Source organism: Pezoporus wallicus, unplaced genomic scaffold (assembly GCF_028554395.1).
Source record: "Pezoporus wallicus isolate ANWC-B61680 ecotype Strahan unplaced genomic scaffold, APGP_CSIRO_Pwel_v1 contig_13178, whole genome shotgun sequence".
Taxonomy (NCBI): domain Eukaryota; kingdom Metazoa; phylum Chordata; class Aves; order Psittaciformes; family Psittacidae; genus Pezoporus; species Pezoporus wallicus.
The window spans coordinates 239,920-260,879 of NW_026641245.1; the positions used below are offsets into that span (position 1 = coordinate 239,920).

At 44.4% G+C, this 20,960-nt stretch overlaps 2 protein-coding genes across 5 annotated transcripts in view; one reads left to right on the forward strand and one right to left on the reverse strand.

Annotated features, from left to right (window-relative positions):
• Positions 1-460: 460 nt before the first annotated feature.
• CIAO2A (cytosolic iron-sulfur assembly component 2A) lies at positions 461-5,092 on the reverse strand. 4 transcript variants are annotated; one of them, XM_057422688.1, is made up of 5 exons: positions 4,879-5,092; positions 3,830-3,994; positions 2,340-2,389; positions 1,743-1,788; positions 902-1,018 (listed from the first exon to the last, which is right to left on the reverse strand). In XM_057422688.1, the coding sequence occupies exons 1-5, from the start codon at positions 5,003-5,005 to the stop codon at positions 999-1,001; spliced, it is 408 nt and encodes a 135-aa protein (XP_057278671.1). In that variant the 5' UTR covers positions 5,006-5,092; the 3' UTR covers positions 902-998. The 4 variants fall into 4 exon arrangements, with proteins under 4 accessions (XP_057278672.1, XP_057278673.1, XP_057278671.1 ...); XM_057422689.1 differs by lacking the exon at positions 2,340-2,389 and having other exon boundaries at positions 461-928; positions 4,879-5,091; XM_057422690.1 differs by lacking the exon at positions 2,340-2,389 and having other exon boundaries at positions 898-1,018.
• A 410-nt stretch (positions 5,093-5,502) lies between these two features.
• Positions 5,503-20,960, forward strand: part of SPG11 (SPG11 vesicle trafficking associated, spatacsin) — a 28,764-nt gene continuing 13,306 nt past the window's right edge. The window contains exons 1-21 of the mRNA XM_057422665.1: positions 5,503-5,812; positions 6,764-6,945; positions 7,703-7,930; positions 8,312-8,510; positions 8,663-8,800; positions 9,498-9,961; positions 10,200-10,345; positions 10,847-10,979; positions 11,341-11,496; positions 12,777-12,955; positions 13,124-13,300; positions 13,811-13,882; positions 14,309-14,436; positions 15,613-15,788; positions 16,234-16,441; positions 16,949-17,152; positions 18,050-18,156; positions 18,932-19,077; positions 19,226-19,387; positions 20,117-20,183; positions 20,631-20,796. Of these exons, the coding sequence (XP_057278648.1) occupies positions 5,601-5,812; positions 6,764-6,945; positions 7,703-7,930; positions 8,312-8,510; positions 8,663-8,800; positions 9,498-9,961; positions 10,200-10,345; positions 10,847-10,979; positions 11,341-11,496; positions 12,777-12,955; positions 13,124-13,300; positions 13,811-13,882; positions 14,309-14,436; positions 15,613-15,788; positions 16,234-16,441; positions 16,949-17,152; positions 18,050-18,156; positions 18,932-19,077; positions 19,226-19,387; positions 20,117-20,183; positions 20,631-20,796 (3,650 nt within the window). The 5' untranslated portion in view covers positions 5,503-5,600. The remainder of the gene's footprint in view (positions 5,813-6,763; positions 6,946-7,702; positions 7,931-8,311; positions 8,511-8,662; positions 8,801-9,497; positions 9,962-10,199; positions 10,346-10,846; positions 10,980-11,340; positions 11,497-12,776; positions 12,956-13,123; positions 13,301-13,810; positions 13,883-14,308; positions 14,437-15,612; positions 15,789-16,233; positions 16,442-16,948; positions 17,153-18,049; positions 18,157-18,931; positions 19,078-19,225; positions 19,388-20,116; positions 20,184-20,630; positions 20,797-20,960) is intronic.

The window sequence follows — 20,960 nt, forward strand, 5'->3', positions numbered from 1 at the left end:
GGGGAACTTCCCCAGTGAGCAAATGGTAAAGCTGGCAACAGCTGGGACACCCCAGATCAGATTAGAGAGGGAGCAGCAACAAGGAACAGGACACTGGGAACCAGAGGGATGAAGGGCTGGGGGATTCTGTCACCTTCTGCCTTACAGGGAAGTTGTTAAGACGAAGCAGGGTCAAACTGGCAAGATCTGTCCTGCAGGAAAACTTTACCCTCAGGTGACGAGAAAGCAAAGCCTCCAGAATCAGAAACATGAACTTAACAGTTGGAAAAGCACAAATATTTAGCAGGAACAGTGCCCCAGTAAGGATCTACCTTGAATAGTCCAGTCCTTTGGTTCCAAACTCTTTTTCTGAATTCATTTCAGCTTCACCCACGAGGAAGTTGAACGAAATGTTTCCTTCTCTAACAGAAAGCTAAACCTAAGCCTCAAGAGAAAGTCTCTGAGCTCAGAAAGCAGCATCTCAGTACAAGAATCTCTTTTATTTTTACAGTGCAGTGATTGAAACAACGTAGAAATTCCCCTCTCAAAACTGCATTTATATCACAATGTCTGTCAGAAGGCAACGCCTGTGTGTTGCTCTGTTTTTAATCACAAAATACTTCTCTGGACACCAGAAATCACAGTTCTGAACACTATACACTTCACTATTCCAAAGACTAATTTGTCATAATTTAAATCTATCTTATAAACAATTCCTTTTTAAAAAACGTGGAAGATAAAAAGAACTCAAGTATTAAACTCAAGGCCTTGATTATTATTATTTCCTCCTTTTTTTTAACAAAGATACTTTAAGAAATGTATCAAAATGGTAAGTGTGGCTGCCCCGGCTGCTAGTCAGGCTCTGTGACACACTGCTCCACGATTTCACGCAAGTTCGGGTTCTCCATCGCAGCTGCTACTCTCTCCTTGTCATTGATTTGCTTGTTGACTGCAAAACACCACATGAGAAGTGAAGTCAGAAGCAGTTTCTTCTCAGTGTTCTCTTTAGGTGGAAGATGTTATTTGCATAATGCCCCAGCTGAAATCAGAACAAGAGCTGACAGGGCACTGGAAGTTCAAGTTACACGGCCGAGTATAAGAAGCTTGTGCCAGGCACAGTAGAAGGATGACAAGAGAAGAGGCGTATGAGGGTGCTCAAGAGCCAGCAGTCAAAGGACAGAGGGTTAATAGGGGATTGGGAACAAAGCAAATGAAAGCTCAGTCACAGAAACAACCACCAGAAACCAAAGGTTTTTGTTACTTTTCTAGTTCAGGAAAAGAACGTCAGATGCTTTAATGGCGTATCTTGAATGAAGTGTGAAATTTGCGGCTAATTAGTAGCCCAGGTTCTATTTCTAGTCACTGAATCAAAAAAACTTGATTTTTGCCACACAAAGACAGCTGATGCTTAAGAACAGAAAGTCCTGGGACACTGCCTGGCCAAAGGCTGTAAAAAGCTCCTTCAGATGGTGATGGGCCACAGCTCTGAAAGAATTCCAGTGTCCTCTAAGCTTTATTTTAAACACCGATTGAGAAGCACGTATTTTTGTATGATGATGCTAAGATAGTGAGATCAACCAGTCAGGCGGTTCTTCATGTTAATGATTCAGCAGCACAGACTGGGGGGATTTCTGCTTGGTTCACTTTAAAGCTTTGACAGTGTATGCATTTACAAAAGGTTTGTAAGGTAGGGGAAGAAAAGGACTTCTCAAAAGCACACAGACACAAGGCTGAGGCAGCACTCATTCACAAGCTCCACTTACTGTCTTCTTCAGTGGAATGTGTACCTTCAGTTATGTAGATTTCCAGCTGGAGGGGAGAGCAGGAGTGTTAGATGCACACATCAACAGCTGAATAAATTCATTCCTGGAGGAAAAACTTGCACAGCACACATGCAGTGTTTGTCACGCACACTGATACAAGTGTACAGACAATGGAAGGGGATCGGCGGCAAGAGCTGAGCTTAGACTTCACCGCAACACAGTCACAAGACAACCTCCTCCCTCGTCTCAGAGCAGCAGCACTAACACTTCCGTTCTTTGAAACTCTGGATTTGAAATTACCCTCTTCCAAGAGGCAAGAACCTAAATGACAGCTGCTGAGGTGAGGAAACCCCCTGAAGCCCAGCATTCAGAAGTGCAGCAAGAAATGGTCTTTTGTAAAGGAAAGAACCAAGTCATTCGCAGATCCCTTCAGATGCTACACTGTGCTTCAACATCCCCTCCCTCCACAGGCAAAGGACAAGCTCTAAAAAGACCCCACAGCTTGGAAGTTAGTTGACCCTGCAGCATACACCCTCTTAAAGAGAGCTTGGCATGCACTCATGTAGTTTAAAGGAAGTTCTAGAAAAGGTACTTTACCTTATGTCTAAAAGGCAAACATCTCTGAAGTTTTATTCTTAAACAAAGGCCTGTTTAAACAAAAGAGAGATTTTCTTCTAAAATTCAAGGTTTGAGGTGCATTTTCAGAGAGTTCACATTTAACAATAAAAAACCAGTATAACTGACAACCTTCTTTTGTGTTCTGAGCAGCACAAGCCACAGGAGACTGAAGTTTGTGGTTTGACCCTTTGGATGTGGCTTCTCAGTTAAGCTCACACCCGCCTGACAAGCTTAGGTCTCTAAACACCTCCTAGACACAGGAAAGCAGAGGAGTGTTGTAGTTCATCTCTGGGAGTGAGATCCAAGCACAGGGACACCCCCAGCACCAGCCCACTGCAGTTTCCCCACAAGGCCTGGCTTTGCAATGAGCTACCCACAGACAAAGCCACACCACAGCTCCAGTTTGCCCTTGGGCTGAGCCAGTGGTACCAGCAATAGAAGATACTCCCCAGAAGAGAAAATACTCCTCAATTAGAGTACTTTGTACAGACAGAGAAGTTTGGGAAACAAAACCCAAACTATTTACTGCCTCCATTTTTACATACACTACCCAGCTCTTTTAACCAGTTCCCACAGCACTGTCATGTAATAGCAGGAGTTGCTGTGCTTCAAAGGTCACAGGATACTGATAACTCACAATCAAACAGCCACCACAGACCTGGTGGACATTTAAGTGCTGAGAACACGATTAGCACAATGTTTAAGATCTGGTATGTGCATCATTGATCCTCAGGCCCGAGCCTTAACCCACTGACATTCCGAACAGGGTCAGCCTATAAATAACTTCCTAGTGCTTGGCATGCTAATGCTTTACTGCCTATTTTACTTTCTGCATAAACTTGCAAAGGTTTATTAAGGCATAAATACATGTACTTCTGCATTACATTAAAGACTTATTTTCCCTTAAATCTTTAAGACGCACTGGGATATCTCAGCATTGATATATAATGGTAAGAGATGTTAATCTTGGCACATTTAAACAAATCATTTTAGAGATCTCAGACATGATTTTCCAGATGCAATCTCTGCATAAATAAGAAAAAAAAAGGAAAAGCAGCCAGTGTAGATTCTCATTCAATTTAATGGCTTCCAAACTCCTAAGGGTTCGGAGCCTTCTTTGGTATCCTTGTTTTGCAGCGTGGGTTTGTTGTATGTGTGTGGGAATGAAGAACAGCCCTGCAGGTAAGGGGAAGATAAGAGAGATTTGGAGAACATGAAGAAGGAATTCTGGGCTACTTCCCACTAGATTTGAGAGCTTCTCTTTGAAGAGTTTCCCTAACTTGCTGAAAACAGATGGGTGTCCCCATATTTCCTCTGCTTTTGTGTCTGTTTCATTGCTAGCAGGGCTCTCAAGATGGTCAAACTGCTGACAAAGCAATACTCAATTTTAACCAAGACCGGCATTACTCAAACAACCTAAAGTTAACTTTACACTCGCTGATACAGATGTAATGAAATGGGAATCTTACCAATGAGAGTAGCCAAAGAGCAATGAGGTACTGTTGGTGTAAACCTGATGATAACCAGATACTCGTCTTCTCCTATCTCCTGCACTTCAACGCAGTTTTCTGTTACCACTTCCAGTTCTTCCAAAGTATTCGGCTTCTCCGGGTCCCGGATAGTACGGATTATATCTAGAGCAGAACACAAGTGACCAATAATAAAGGTAAAAGGCTCTTTTATTAGGAATCACCTTTTTTGCCGTTTGTTTGCCACTGTTTCCCCTTTTATTCTTCTTACATAAAGCCGCAGGGTGCTGCCTAAACTCCTCACTGCCTACAACCCAGCAGTGCCTCACAGCTCGACGATGTGTTTGGAATCCTCCAGGATCCTCAACGCAGTCACTCAGTAACAGCAATCTCCCCTTCGCTGGCTCACCGGCTGACCCTTCCGGAATGACTTGCCTTTCCAGGTGTGTCCAGCTCCTCTTGTCCAAGGCGATGAAACACCAAGGAAACTGCCCCCAGTGCAGGGGCTGAGCCCAGCCCTTTCCCGCACGCTCACCCGGGAGCTGGGAAGCAGCAGAGGCAGCAGCACCCACCGCTCAAAGGGAGCAGGGATTCAGTTCCCAGCACGCTCCCTGCTCAGGATCCCACTAACAGGGACCGTGGCACATGCCCCGTCCCAAGGTCACAGCATCCAGCCGCAGCCGGGGGCTGGCCGTGGGGCTGGGGGAAGCTCACCCTTACATGGTGCTCCCCAGCACCCCAAGGTTGCCCCCTCCGCACCCCACAGCCCTGACAGCGATTCCAGCCCTCAAGCAGGACAAGCACCCTGCCCTCCAGCCCCACCCCCAGAGCAGCCGCCTTCACCCCAGCCCCTCAGGGCTCCACACACACCCCCTCAGCGCCCACAGGGGCTGGGCAGGGCCCGGCTTCCCCCCACCTCACCCCGCCAAGGGCACAGCAGCCGCGGCCGCCCTGTCCCCTCGCAGCGCCCCGCTCCTTCACCACCCGCCCCACAGCCCCCTCGCCCCAGCCCTGCTCGAGGGAGCCCCCAGCAGCCCCCCGACACTCACCGTAAACCTCGAGCGCCTTGTCCTGCTCCATGGCGTGGCTCCGGGGGGCATGGCAGCCCCTACGCAGCCCGGAGTACCGCAGCACCCTGCTCAGCGTGTGCGACAGCAGCCCCAGCACCAGCGACATCCTCCCGCTCCGCCATGGGAGAGCGCGAAACGGACCCTCGCGGCCACCGTCCTCCGCCAGCGGGAGCGCCTGAGGGGCGGAGCCTGGTAGCGATGGGCGGGGCCACGCCACAGAAGCTCCCCCCACTGGGGGGGGCTGCGGTGCGCCCGGTGCTGTTCCCGGTGTCCCGCTGTTGTTGACCCTTCTCCGGTACTGCGGAGCCGTCAGGCCCGTCCGCTCCCGCACAAACACCCCGCCCCGCCGCGCTTTGCCCCGGGGAGCCGCACGCTCGGCAGCGGTCAAGCTTCTAACGGACCGTGTCGGAGGGAGCCGGTTCCAGCTTCCTCAGGCGGCTCCGCCGGCGCAGGGCCTGCACGCAGGCCGCCGGGGGCAGCCGCCTGCCTCGGTCCCACCGGGCTCAGCGCCATCCTCTCAGGAGGACTGCAGCTCCCAGCGGGCATTGCCGCCCCGCCCGGCGGTGCTCGCCCGCGGGGCCTGCTGGGAGCTGCAGTCCTGCCGCGGGACTGGTGAGCGCCGTCAGCTGAGAGGAAGGAAGGGGCGTCCCGCCCAAGATGGCGGGGTGCCGGTAGGCCGGTGACGGCGGCTCCGTGAGGGGATGGAGCGGGCGAGGCGGGAGCTGCGGGTGCTGCTGGCGCCCCTGTCCCGGGACGCGCGGGGCTCCCTGCGGGACGCGGCCCGCGTCCGGCTGAGCAGGGCCCAGGACGCTCTGGGCAGCCTCCTGGTCCCTGGCGGGATCTACCTGGAGTCCCTGGCGCCGGGCGGAGGCGGCCGGACCCGCGGCAGCGTCCTCCCGGGAGCCTGGGCTGAGTAAGTGGCGGGGGGGGGGCAGGGCAAGGGGAGGCCGGACGGGGTCCCCGGCACCGCCCCGCTTCGGTGAGAGGCGCGGGGTGGCCCCGGGGCCGAGGGCGCTGCCCGGGAGGGAGGAGGCGCCGGGCAGGGGCTGAGGGGGGCTGAGGGAGCCTGGCCTCGAATGGGAGGCTCTGCACGGAAATCCCTTTGCTGGAGGGGGCGTTGATTTATATCGAGTTGTTTGTTCAGTTGTGGGTGTATCCATCGTGGGAGATGGCAAAGGAAAAAAGGCAAGGAAGAAAATGTGTGTGGTTTTGTCGAGTTTCTGGTGAACAGTTTCATGGTGCCCTGACTTCCCTGTCCGAGAGCAGGGGCAGGCTCCTGTGTGGGACAGCCGGCAATCACATGATGTTTTTCATCTGCTTTGGTAGCTTCTAATGCTGAGTCAAACCCACGGCCACACGGCAATTCTGGTGTGTCTGGTGACAAGCACTGCCGGGGGGTTTCACTGAGGGGCCTCTCCGTGCTTCCTCTGCCCATTTCCCTCTTGTAGGAGAGCGGGGGTTGGAGACACACCTGGAGAGTCTGTCAGCCTGAGCCAAGGGGAGGCAAAGCATATGGGAATGGGCAGAATGCTCTGCTTCTCCCTAGCTGACAGTGCTGGTGCTCCTCGTCCAGGTCCCGAAGCGCAGCTCTGCTCACACTCATGCATGAATAAAAGAAGGAAACACACAAGGATAGAAATCCCCTGTATTCTTGAGAGGAGGAGCAGTAGGGGTTCCTCCTGTGCTGTCTTGCATTGCAGTCTCTGCTGGGGTGAAATACCTTCTAGTGTTGGGGAGGGATGGGGTAGGGGCAGCATCTGCACTGCAAAAGGTTAAGGTTACAATGTACATCAGCCAGAACTGTTCAGTGTATGGAAGGTGGAAAGAGTGAGGTCAATAAACATACTGACTGTTGTATCTTCAGCTTCATGTGGGAGAGCACAGAAGATGATCCGCAAGCAGGCAAGACCAAAATACTGGCTCTTGGTAAAAGTCATGAACTGTTTGTCTATGAGTTCACTCTTGAAGATGGAAAATACAACCCGGCTTCCCTGCACAGTTGTAAGGAAGATACGCTTAGAAAGCTCCTTGAAGTTAAAAACATTAGTGAGTACATTTCCATGTGTATTCTGTATTTGAAAGTATTCTAATTCTGCTTCTCCTGGTGGAAAAACGGAGGCGGTAGTGTTGCACGGGAGGGACGTGTCCCACTGACTTGAAGTGATCAGTAGCAGTGCTAGTGAAAAGTAATAGTGACATTTCTGTGTTCAAAGATGACGTTGTTGGGGGGAACAAAACTGTCGTCAGGTGAGGTGTTTGGGTGAGATGAAATTAAAGTACACTTTAATGAATGATAATCATGCACCCTGCTAGCTCAAACTTCCCCTTTGATCCTGAAACTGATGGGAAGGAAATAGAGAAGGGTCTTCACTAACCCTGCGAAGAATAAGGATGCATTCAAGCTCATGTTCTATGATTAGCACATGTAGTGTGCAGTTAGGATGCACAGTCACTGCAGGCCTTTGATCTTCCACATGTTAAACAGTCTCTCTGGCTAAAGTGTTTTTATTTCTAAATGCAGCTTTTCTTTTCAGTGCTGACCATTATGTGGTGATTTTTTGTGTTCTCTGTAGTACTCTACATAAAAATCCAGCACTGTTTTAGGCAGCTGTTGTAAAATCAGTGCTGCTGGTGTAGAAAGTGAGATTTAAACCAAAGGCAGTCATATGTGTGTCTTCCTCCGTGCCAGCTTTTATTAAGGTGGTAGCAGAGGCAATGAATTTGAGCTGCAATTTTCTTGAGCTGTCTTTACAAATAAAAGGTACCAGACTATTACAATCCTAAAATACCTTTACATTTACAGGTCTGTCTTCAATTTTCTCTTTGAGGATACTGTCTTTTAAAAACAACAAGTGCACGCTGCTGCTCAATACCTTCATTGTTGTGCACCTTGCCTTTCGTGGAGAAGACTCATCCTTAGAGACGAGCAACTGCTTTACCCTTGATTTACCTCCACAAGTTTTGGATAGAATCACAGATGTCCACTTCTGCAGAGGGATCCTGTTCCTGTTGGATAGCTCTGGCTGGATTTGTATCCTTTGTGGCAGTGAGTAGCTGTCAGTGTAAATGATCTGGAAGTACAAAGTTGTTTCTCTTTTCTGTCAGGGTCAAGCAGAAATTTCTTGAAAGACATTGGAGCGTCTGGTTAGAAGATGCTTTCAATAAAGGGGTGTGTAGGGAAGTGCCAGATGTTGCTGTAAAAATGTTGTAGTCATGTATCGAATGTAGTTTTTCAACATGCCACTGGAAATCTGTTTCACACCAGAGTAACGGTGTTTTGATAGGTGGGTTCCACATTTGTGTTGTGCAGAGATGGACCACAAAGTCAGCAGCAGGTCGCCCTCTTCCACTTCTATGTCATCTCTTTGTTGCTCAGTCTCAGGCCTGGTGTTTTCTTTGACACTTTTTAAAGACATCTTTGACTCTTTTGATGGTGCAAATCTAGGAAGCATCAATGTAGCACTGTGGCAGGGGGACGTGAAGGGTGAGGCCACGAGTCCAACCACTGCAGTGCCACTCACTGCAGTGAGAGTGTCGCACGATCTCAGTGCTGCTGTGATCATCAGTTCCTCCCACTGTGCCATCCTGGTGGATCTGAACATGTACTTCAGGTGTGTTTGTAGCAGAATTCCTGAGTGAAAGGTTTGAGTACAACTAACAAAAAGTGCCTGACCTTGGTATTGTAGTAGTTGAGGTGCTGAGCTTTTTAATTTGAGTTCCGGCTTTGTGATAGAGGTGAAGTTTAACATTTATTTCTTTTCAGACAGTTCCCTGAGCATTTGCTCTGTAAGAGGGATCCTGAAAAACTTCCAGTGAAGCCTCCTGAAGGACTTGATGAGGATGACCTTGCTAGTTCTGACTATAGCATGCAGCTCCTGTCCTTGCCTTTCCGCACAGACAGGTACATAATGAACATACCTCTATACCAGGCTGGGGTTTGCCTCCTTTACATCACTGATAACAAACTGCTGCCTCTTCTTTACTGGAGTTGTGGCAAGTAAAATCAGCTCATTTTGCTTTAAATCTTTTGATGTTAGGAAATGGGCCGAGACAACTTTACGTATGTCATCCAGCAGCTTCCAAACAGTAATTGCTGTTTAGGGTGTTACCTTTAGTTTGAACCAGTATTGACAGATCTTTGTATTCCAGGTACTTCACAGTTGTGTGTTTAGCGCAGATGAGCGCATGTGTATTTTGTGTTCATGTAAAACTTTTTAACCATGTTGTGACCATTAGTATTAGAGGCATAAATACTGATAAAATGTTTTAATTATAACTAGATGCCAATGTAAGAAATACTCAATTATGGAATTAATTTAATCTTACTTTTTTTTTAACTGATGGGGCATTTTCTGTGGAGAAAAGAAAATATTCTGCTGAAAATGCTCAGCTTGAGGGACATTGTCAGCTAGTGCAGCTGTGATCATTTAGCTCGGCTGCAAACAGTATTTACATAGAAATAAACAGGACATGTGAAGGTTAAAATGCAAGGTGCTGTGTGGAATCTATAAGCTTAAAATACATGTTATTTAACTGAGAAAACTCATTATTCTTGGGGTAACACCTGGTGCTATAGGTGACTTCTTTCTTCACCCCAGGTCCTGGAAGGCGCACTTATCCTCGCTGTATGATAAAGTAAGGAGAAGAAAACCAGGTTCTCCGGATATGGTGAACGACTTGACTTTACCTTGGTATCAGTTTTTGAACCATCTTGAAGACCATGATCCTGAAATCTCTGAAGATTCTGAAACAGTGGTATCTTTTGTTCCATGGGTTCTTACCTGGGCACTGTCCAAGCCGTCACAGAGCAGTGGTAGAAACCCCAGGAATGCACCACAGCAATGGAAGCAAATCCCCAAAGAAACACCACAAGAAGTGGTGAAACTGGAGTGTAAATTGGTGACTGGAGTTAAAGCCCTGTTTGTAGTACTGACAAATGACAGAGGGTTGACTCTTGCTGTCTGGGATTTCGAGTCACAAGATGTGACCTATTACCGCTTTGGCAAAAATAGTGTATATGTGGATTGCAGCGAGGAGGTGCCACTATCTCTGCTTCTGACAGGTGAGGGGGTTTATAGAATTCTTCTCATGTAGCCTTCTGATAAAAGCCTTTTTTTTCTTAGTGCTCTTCTTTTCTGTCCCCTGTTGTCTGATTTTTAATGCATTCTTGCTGAGGTGAAATCTAAATGGAGCTACTGCACCTTCGCATCATTATTTAGGAAGAGAGGTACTAGATAGAAATCCTGCTGTGTAGCACCTTGCTGATTTATTTGTAATTGTGGTTTCATTCTTTCATTCAGAGCATGGTTTGTCCTTGGTTCTCTTTGGTGTAACTCAAGAAGAGTTTCTGAATAGACTGATGATCTACAGCAGCGCTGGAGTTGTAGATGCTGTTTGTCACCTCAATGGATGGGTTCGGTGTTCAATTCCCATACAAGCACTAGAGGTAAAGAAATCTGGTTTGTGTCTTGCAGATGACAAAAATGCTTCTTTAAAGTAATGAATTCAGTTTAGCAATGTTAATGGTGGGTTTAGATGCAATTAAAAGTATGCCTCAGTAACCTAGGGGCAAAAATTAGTGGTTTAGTTATTAAATAAACCATTGAAATAACGAGTAATGCAGGTGAGTAACCCAAAGGAAGTATTCAGAGTGCTGATTCTCACAGTACTTATCTTATATCCCAAACCAAACTCTGTAATAGATTGCTGAATTAACATTTTGCCTCTGAAGATAGGGGGCAGGGTTTTTGCAAAGCCTGTTAAAGGAGCATGGCAGGTACCTACCAGGTCACCTTGTTATTTTGGGCTACAGGTTCTCATAGTTTAAATGTCTTCTTTTTTTCTGCATGTTCACTTGGTCACCAAGTCTGAAGTACAAATATTAGCAGTGAGCATACAGTCCGTATTTTAGAATACATAGCTAATGTTCTGCTGCATGTTTGTCTAGGCAGGTTTGGAAAATCGTCAACTAGACACAGTAAACTTGTTTTTAAAAAGCAAAGAAAGTCTTTTCAGTCTGTCTGCACCCAGCTCTGGACCTGAGCAGTCTCCTCATAGCACATCCCAGTCTTACCTGAAAAGTAAGTAAAAAACTTTCAGCTACATAGAGGTTTAAATTGAATTGCCTTGGTATTTATGGCTGTGTTTGTAAGAACAGATTGAATTGCCTGTGCCTCTGTGTGTTTGGATGATGCTATATGGCAGCTTCTCTGCTTCTGGAAAATAAGGGAGAAATGATACATAATGTAAGGAGTTTTCTGGTTGTGTTCTGGTATTGGCATACGCATTGTAAGCATCTTGATGTGAAGGCAAAGCATGTTACATACATTGTTTGACACATTTTGTAGCATACCTTTATGACTTTCCACTGGAAGTTTAAATCTATGTGAGCAGACATATGGTGGGATGCAGATGGTTTAACTTCTTGTGTAAATGTTGCAGATTTGGAAGAGCTGAGGCCAGCTTTAAACTTGCTTTGCTCAGCAATCAAGGAAAATGATACAGAGTCTCACAGCAAACACTTTTCTGAGCAGCTGCTAAACCTCACCTTGACTTTCCTCACCAAGCAACTGGACGAAATCTTTGTGCACACCGAGGGTGAGATTACTCATTTTGAACCATATGTAGTAATGTGTCATTAGTTGTCAGAACCACTAAATTTTTTATATTAAAAAGCCTAGATTTGCCTAGAAATAACTACAACAAAGTGCTAGAAAGAAGTGAATGAAAGATGTTGCTTAAAGGGAAACATGAGAAATTAATCTGGCTAGAGTATCTGTGTTAGCCCAAACAGCTACAGTCAGGCTCGCAGGTCAGCCAGGATACTATCAACAGGATCTTTTTGGGATGGCTAAGAATGGCATGATGGGACTTGCAGCTATTGCTAAATGCTTGGTGGCAGTGCTGTTAAGTGGCATGAGCAGCCCTCAGCTGCTCCTGCTTTTCTCAATGCTACCACTGAAAATACTCTGGCAAAATATTTGTGTGGCTGTGGAATGGAATAGACCAGTTTAAGAAACTGATACAGCTGAAAATAAATAGCCTACCAGGTTATTTTTTATCTGGATCACTTCCCAGTCCGATCAGCTGGGTGGCAAGAGAGTCACACATCCCAGGATAACCGAGGGGTGGCTGGGAGCAAGAGGCAGTGTCTGGTGGGTTGCAGACTGGATGTGGGAGTGTGGGAGTGCTTACTCTGGCACAGTTATGGAAAGATTGCTCTTTGCACTACAGCCTGAAAGGGTCAAGAATAGAGCCACAGCTCATAGCTAGTGAGTATTAAAATGGCAGCATTCCAGAGGGCAATTCTGTTTTGCTAGAGAAAGCTGTTGAGAGGGGGTGCCATGTCCCACCATACAGCATGCTGTCCTGCTGCTTGGGTCTGGGTTGCTGCCTCAGCAGTGCTTCTTAGTCAGTGGACCAACAGGCTCTGCATGTTAAAGCAGACCTTATTTCTTCTGAGAGTAAATGGTGCAGACCAGTAACTGTTCATCTCTTTTTTTCCTACATGATTTTTAGTAGTCTTTGTTTCTTACTGCATGAATGTTAAGTTGAAAAGTCCCTGCATTTTAAATGGGACTTACCCTGGTAATAATGGGATGGATTGATAAAAAAATTCAGTTCTTGTTTGCTTGTCCCTGAAGGAGAAAACACACAGTGAGGACAGGGGGTGCCTCTGGAGAATTGTGACTGTCTTGGCAGTGTGCTGGTAGTGGTGGGAGGTATCAGTACCTGCCCAGGTCACACTGCAGGGCAGAGCTCTCTCCTCTGAGGTGTGTCCTGCTTATTAGTCAGGAGAACACATTCGACATTGCCAAGCATTAAAAGTGCTGTATTGTTCATTTCTGTTTAACTGGTGTCTTGGATGCTTTTGACAGAACCTGATGAATTCCTGCAGAAGGCTGCAGATATTTTAACTGATTACGTTATTAAACTGAGACAATTCCTGAGAAAATATCCTCAACCACAAATAAAGCCCGTGCACACAGGAAGTGATCCTGATGAAGAGCTGCCTGAACTAGAAGAAAGCCACATGTGGGAAAAACTGACCCCAGAGGTAAAAATGAGTAATCAATTTCCTATAACGCTTCTTAAGTATATTTAAGGAAATTACTGATATGGAAATGTATTTAAAATGTGGAAAAAAAAATCAATGTAGGATTTATAAAGATTGTAACCCTGAAGATTATTGATATCAGTTCATTCCTTTTTTTCCCCTTTTTAGGAAGTCATTGCTGAGGCCATCTTAAACAACAAAATGCCAGAGGCCCAGACCTTCTTCCGGAAGCATCAGCATCCTGCTCAAAGTCTTCAGGAATTTACTCAGACAGGTTTGAACCTGGTCTATGACCGGCTTCTGAAGGACAACACCAGAGAGGCCTCAGAACTGTTAAGAAACATGGTGAGAGGTGTTCAGTAAGCATGCTGATCTCAACCCTTCTTGGTGACTAATGAAATACCTGAGTGCTGAGAGGATGGGAAGCATTTAGGTGTCTTATGGATGCATTAATTCTGCCAGATACATGTATTACAGTGAAAATTAACTTGTTTTAAAGAACTGTTTGCTCACTAGTGCCTTCAGCATGCTGAGGAGCCTATTTGTGTGTATTGACTGATGTGATGATCAGCAAAGTGTAAAGGTGATTCTGGCAAGTCAGGTAGTAAAGGATACACATGCTGGAGGCATATCCAGCATATCCTGATATCATATCCAGACATGCTGGAGACATCTGGCAGACCCCTGGGTTATGCCATCTGTGGTAACTGGTGAAGTGAATATCACAGTTTGCCTTTAAAAGGTTATGTGCTTTGGAAAGCGAGCAGATGCCCTCGTTCTGTCACTGTACAGTTTCTGTACACTGCACACTGCATTTGTACAGTTTGCATACAATGAGTGTCTTTTTTTTGTTAGGGCTTTGATGTGAAGGAGGAATTGCGTAAGATCTGTTTCTACACAGTTGATAAACACGTACGAGATCTGTTGGTAAGTGTAGTTTTCTGTCCAACTGATGTTCTCAGGTCTGAAGTCTGCTGTGTATTTATGCTGAGAGAAATAACTGTATTGATCATGCTTTCAGAATGGGAACGGGCAGGTTTGTCCCTGCATCCTTACAGTGCAGTCGCTGGAACATGCCATTCACATGCCTGTGCTCTTTTGTATTTGCAGTTAAAGTAAAAATGGATTAAGAAGTCATTTCTGTGTTCTGGCTCTGATCTAGTTCCCATCTGCTTGCACACACTGGGAAGTCCTGGCCCTCTTGTTATTTAAGTGTATTCACTCAATGCTTCCAACTTTATTTCCTACAGTTGGTTGGTTAACTGCTTACACTTGCAGGATCATTTACAACTTTAATATCTTATAAGTAAATAAAAATTGTAATTGGAGGTTATACTTTCATTTGAATTAAAGGTGAGAATTTTACGAGAAGAAAATTATTTTTCTGAGAAAGAGAAGAAAATGATAGACTTTGTGCATCAGGTTGAAAGCTTTTACTCGGAATCCTCCCAAGAAAATAGAGAGATTCAATCTCTTGCCAGGTAATGCGGGCTTATTGGTTCTCATTATTAATTGATAATGTTAATAGGGTTTATAATATGCTGGTTTCTTCATTCCTTATGATTTATTGCACTAACAAACACAGTCTTCTGTAATTTAATTGTTTTCATGCTGGTCTTCATTTGCAGAACCAAGGGTCAGTGTGGGAACTGATTACTTGTTTCATTAATGTAACAATCAGTTGCTGTCATGTTCTTTCCAGACTAAGCCATGATGTACTGTTATCAGTGTAACAGCAGTCTTCTGTTCATGTCATCACCTCCATAAATGAAGTATTTTTATAACAAATGATATAATTAGCATTATTAATCAAATGAAACATGTTTCAAATGGAATGTTTGCTCTAGTTTTGATTGCTGTAATAAAGCAATCTCCTTGAAAAATCATTTTACAGTTAATTGTAAAATGTCATGGTATTTATCAGTTGCTATGCCAGTTTGGGAAAAATGAGGTAATTCTCTGCTCATTGCTCTCGCATGAATTCTCAGACTTGTAGCTGAAGTAAGTCTCTCTTCAGGGGGAAGAACAACCCTCTTCAAAATGGACTGGCAAAATTTGTTGACCCTTGCATAGGATCATAGAATAGTTAGGGTTGGAAAGGACCTTAAGATCATCCAGTTTCATGGGCAGGGACCCTCACACTAAACCATATCACCCAAGGCCTCATCCAACCTGGTCTTGAACACTGCCAGGGATGGAGCATTCACAGCTTCCCTGGGCAACCCATCCCAGTGCCTCACCACCCTAACAGGAAAGAATTTCCTCTTTAGATCCAATCTAAACTTCCCCTGTTTAAGTCCTATCACTACAGTCCCTAATGAAGAGTCCCTCCCCAGCATCCCTATAGGCCCCCTTCAGATACTGGAAGGCTGCTCTGAGGTCTCCCCACAGCCTTCTCTTCTCCAGGCTGAACAGCCCCAACTTTCTCAGCCTGTCTTCATGCGGGAGGTGCTCCAGCCCCTGATCATCCTCGTGGCCCTTCTCTGGACTTGTTCCAATAGTTCCATGTTCTTTTTATGTGGAGGACACCAGAACTGTACACAATGCTCCAGGTGAGGTCTCACAGGAGCAGAGTAAAGAGGCAGGATCATCATCTATGTGTTAGACTGTTTTTAAAAGAGTACTAAAGAAGGTTCTACTGCAATTCTTCATTGCAGTTTCAAGAACTGGAGAAAGGAACAAGACATTTCTGGACATTCAGCTGTTCTGGACTCCTTGAGTTGCGATAGACGTCGGGTACCCAATAGGAGAGTCAGAGTGATGTTTAACTGGGCCCAGTGGTGGGATGAGCTCATTCAGGAAATGATTCTTCTCCCCAGAAAACCACGCCAAGGCAAGTGTTGTGTTACTGAGGATTCAGAAGAATTTGGAACTAAAAACGTGTCTTTGACTTAGTATTGTGTAGGAGTGGCACTGATACAAATAAAGTTTGTGCTACCACAGTAGCTCATTCAATTTTTGTCATTGAAAATGGGTGAAACAAGTGGTTTTATTCTGTTGTCTTCTGGCAGGGATCTGTGTTTTTCCTGTAGGGAAAAACTTGGAACTAGCTGAAAGGGACTTTTAAATGTCATCTTCTGCTACATTTTGTAGAGCTTATTACACTGTGGTATTACATTCAGCTTTTCCAACCTAAAGCTCTAGCAAGCTGTAACAGCATACTTAATCTCACCGTGATATTTGCAACCATTCATTAAAAATATGTGCATGTATAAGTGTCGCTATTTCCCTTGGTGGTGTCTGTGCTGATTTCATCACTTTGCCTTTCCAAAACACAGAGCTCAAGACATGTAATCCCGAGGTCCTTTGGATGCACTTGACAGCCCAGCATGATTGGCTTAATATTTGTTCCTGGATTGAAGAATCTGAGCGCAGCCAGGCCTTGTGTGGAGAAGCTAACTGGCCCCCACTTACTCCAGACATCATTGACAGGAACATGTTATGTAGTAGCTACATGAGGAATGACATATTAAACAAGCTGGCAAGGTATGTGCCCTTGATGCATTGTACAGCTTCCAGTCATAGCTGAAGCCAAAATCAGATATTTACAGCAGTACATGTTAGTAACATCTTTGATATGTATTGATTTTTATATTGTATTTAGTGCCTTTTTTTTAAACAGCACAAATCCATTAATAAATTGAATTTTAGTCTTGTACTTGCACTTTGTTATCTGAAAACAGTGAGAAACATGAGAGCAATAAAAATCCTCCATCAGCCCTTTGATCTTTCACAGTGATTACATTTCTGATGCCCATTTTAATGCACAGAGCATGTCACTCTTTATGCCTCATTCTCTGCGGTGAACTGTAGTAACTGTGGTATTGTTTGATAGTCAGAGGTATTCTGGCATGTTGTGTTTACCTCAGTAGTGAAGGTACTTCCCCAAGAAGGAAAGGTCTGCTTTGTTATTTTGAACTGAAAACACCCCTCAGAGCTTGCTGAAGAGGTAACTGTCTCATCAGTGCCTGTGCTTTCTCTCTTTCCTGATAGAAATGGAGTTTTTGTCTCTTCTGAGTTGGAAGATTTTGAACTTCTGCTCCAGAGACTGTCCTACCTCGGGGGAGTTCTGCAAACTCCTCACCCTGTTCCAAAGTACAGTGCTGCAGGTGGTTTGGACTTCCACGCTCGTTTCGTCCTTCACTGTTTAGAACATAATTTGCAGTATCTGTTATACACTTACTTAGACTATTACAGGTATGAAGGCTTTTCACCCCTCAAATCTTGTGAATATTTAAATAATGAAACACTTCTAATAGTTGGCAGTGAGAGTTTCCTCAGCCCTTGTGTTTGGCAAGAAAGGCTGCTTGGGTCACAGCAGGGTCATGCAGTGAAATACTGTGTGAGGGTTCGTGCTGTATTCTGAAGCTTTATTTAGGTCATCTCATCAATATGAATTTGTGCATCACTCATCAAAGGAAACAATTACAGTTGTCATTAGTATAATGTTATAAGCAATAGAATCTTAAAGGCACCAGGACAGCTGGTTCTTCAGAAACTCTCACTTGAGCACAAGTACGAGTTCAATCTTGATACATTCACAAATAAAGAAATTGCTGGTTTGCATCTAAATAAGGATTAGCTGGGGTTGGAAGGATAAAGCAATATTTGGTATTGCAACTATATGAATGCATTCCTCTTAATGAGTACCTTGCAGTTAAAATTTCGTAGCTGTAACTCCACTGTAACAGTGTAATTATTAAGAAAATAGAAATGGACCACAAAAAAAGCCAATAATTTTTTGGGGGGATTTGTTTGTTTGTATAATCAATTTTAGCTTGCATAAAAGACTGTGCAGAGTGGTATTTGTGAGTCAGGTCCCTTCTTTAGAAAGTGTTTGGGGTTGGCAGGTCTGGAAATTATTAGTTTGATTTACAGAGGCAAACAAGCACAGGAACAGAGAAGGGAGACGTCAGTGGTGCCACATGGGCTTAAGCTGCACAGCTTGTGGAGAAGGGTGGTGTGATTTGGCTCTTTCATCCAAGTGGATGGAATAAGCCACTGTAGGAGCAAGTTAGATGCTCTTACTTTTTAATGCAGTGTTATACTGGGACAGAGGATGGTTACAAATCCTGTAATTTCACTCGTTTCCAGTTTAACTTCTTCAAATTGCCCAATATTGGATAACAAGGAATTGCATGAAGCACATCCCTGGTTCGAATTCCTGGTGCAGTGTCGAGGGGTTGCCAGTAACCCACAAGGTAGGAGTCCAGCCATGCAGGACCTGGTCCCATGCTTATGCTGCTGAGTCTGGGGCACAGTTGGGTTTAATTATCTGCTCTACTGCAGACCTTTTCATGTCCATGGCAAATCATCTGTATGTGCATTAATTCCTCATCTCTAAATTGAGGATTACAATTCCTGCTTAAACTGGACATAAAGATTTGGAGGCTGTAGATATGTGAGAAATTTTTTGTGTATGATCATCATTACCTCCAATTTGGTTACATTCCCAGCAGGTTGAACAGGAGAATTCATAAGAAAATCCATACATGTTAAAAGTAAAGATTCTTCTAATTCTTGTGGTGCATTTTTAGTTCACTGCCTCTTGGATTATGTGTTTGCTTTTGGGGGGTTTTGTTGTTGCCATTGAAAATCAATAAAATTTGTGCCCTTTTACTTTTTTGTGGAACATCTCAGCTTTTGTAGAGCCACACATTGACAAATGACAAAAATAAGCCCAAGTGAAGCTTTTTCAGGAAGTGTGAGCAGTGTAGGATAAAGAATTGAACCAATACAACACTGAACTGTGGGACTCAATCCAAATCCACCTGTGTAGGTTAAGCTGTGGTTTGAAACTGGGAAAAGCTTAGTAAAATTTCGGACAGCTTTTCTGTGTCTATAAGTAAATTGAGAAAAATAACTGTTAACAACAAAACCCTAGCATTTTTCCGGGTCACAGAACAGTTGTAATGCATGATTTAATGATGTAGTACTCGTTTTGCATGAAATTAAATCTTTCTTCTTTTCTTTCAGATCCAAAGATGATTTTTCAGGCTAGTCTAGCAAATGCTCAGATCCTGATTCCTAGTAACCAAGCCAGTGTGAGTAGCATGCTGCTGGAAGGACGTACACTGTTAGCACTTGCTACTACAATGTATGCTCCTGGAGGTATTGATCAGGTACTGTGTGCAGCAAATGGGACTTTCTGTGTTGTCACCACATGCCAGGTTCCCATGAGGTAGTTTGGTGCATTCAGAGATTGTTTTATTACGATCCTAATGCAGTTACTCCTTCCTAACAGAATCATTTTGCTTCCTTGCAATGCAGGTTCTTCAGAATGAAGATACGGAAAATCCTCTAAAGAAGGTTGATCCACAGCTCCTAAAAATGGCATTGACTCCTTACCCCAAGCTCAAAGCTGCTCTCTTTCCACCGTGTACTCCTCATGGAATTCTGCCACCTGACATCTCTCTCTACCATCTTGTTCAGGTACACAGAGTGCTTCTCAGTAGTGCTTTTTGGCAGAACAAAAGTAAACTAAGAGAAGCTTATTTTCAGCTAATGCCTGGAGGGTGGGGACCACATTTTGTTTCTTTGGAATCCTTCATTTGGAGATAAAGTTTATAGCTTCATTCTGAACAGGTTTTTAAATGGTATCTAAGTAGTGTGAGTCGCTTCCCCCTGTTCCCCAGACAGGTACAGACAGTGTTTAACTGCAGCAATCTGGCATGTGAGAGCAGTGATACTCTTGCTGTACTTAGCGGGTAGGTTGTTCAGTATTACAGAAGTTAAAATGTTTTTTGAAATTTAGGATTAAAGGATAGTGTCTCCTGGAATGTCCTAACACATTCCTGGGCAAATGCCTTTCACTTCAGATCTGTGGTATGAGAAAACCTGAGTGCTGGAAGAAATAATATGTATTATTCATTATTAGGGAAGCGCTGGCCTTGCTAAGATCACAGTTTAGAAAACACTTAAGCATGTTCTTCCCCTTTTGCCCTAGATCAAAGTTCACATCTTTCCTTGCACTTGTTTGTATTCAGATCATGCAGAGTAGATAAATATGCACCTTTGAGAGAGAGCTGCACAAGGCAGATCACTGCTGGATAGCAGCACAGGCCATTCCTGATTCTCTGCTACTGTAGCTCCCTAAAATATTCCATAGTCTGATGTGAAAATCTTAAGCTGTCTCAATATATTTTCTTTCTAATCTTTCAGTCATTAGTGCCCTTTGATCCCACTAAACTGTTTGGCTGGCAGTCAGCAAATACTCTTGCTGTGTCAGGTATGTTACTTTTCAAGTTTTCTATGCTTTCCTAGCCTGAGCACCTGGGATAAAACACCTTCCAGTGAAGTGACTTGGCAGATAAAGCTTACTCAAAATGCCAGTTCTTTTACCAAAAAAAATAGGGTCATTTACTAAAATTTGTTTTGAAATTAAGTCCTCAATAAGTTCCCTTTCTCCATTAAGCTCTTCACAGAGTTCTGTCTAAAGATATTATGAGACAGAAAAGCAATATTTTCTTTTAAAAGCAAGTTGAGGGTTTATAAGTGATCCAGAGTTCTGATTTTACAATGAGAATCGGAATTTCAGTGGGTTTGGGTACGCTGAGATTTGAATTAGGGCAAGAGGAGGGGTGCCTGATTGTCAGCTCATGTTTTGCAGCTGCAAGTCATTTTCTGTATGTAATCCAACTGTTTATCAGCTCATAATAATAATGATTCTTTCTAGATGCATCAAGTGACTTTCCTCACTTTTCATCCCCTGAACTGGTGAACAAATATGCTATAATGGAACGACTGGACTTTTTGTACTATTTGCACCATGGACGTCCATCATTTGCTTTTGGTACATTTTTGGTCCAGCAGTTAGTAAAGAGCAAATCCCCCAAACAGTTGTAAGTCTTCTCAACAATGACAGTCAGACAGTTCTTTTGAAGTTATAATCTAGCACATGGAGTAACATTAATCCTTGCCAACAGCCCTAAGGTGGTGTGTATGGCATCACTTGAAATTTTGGGTCTCGTAGGAGACTATTCAGTCTAGCATCAAGTAGGATAAA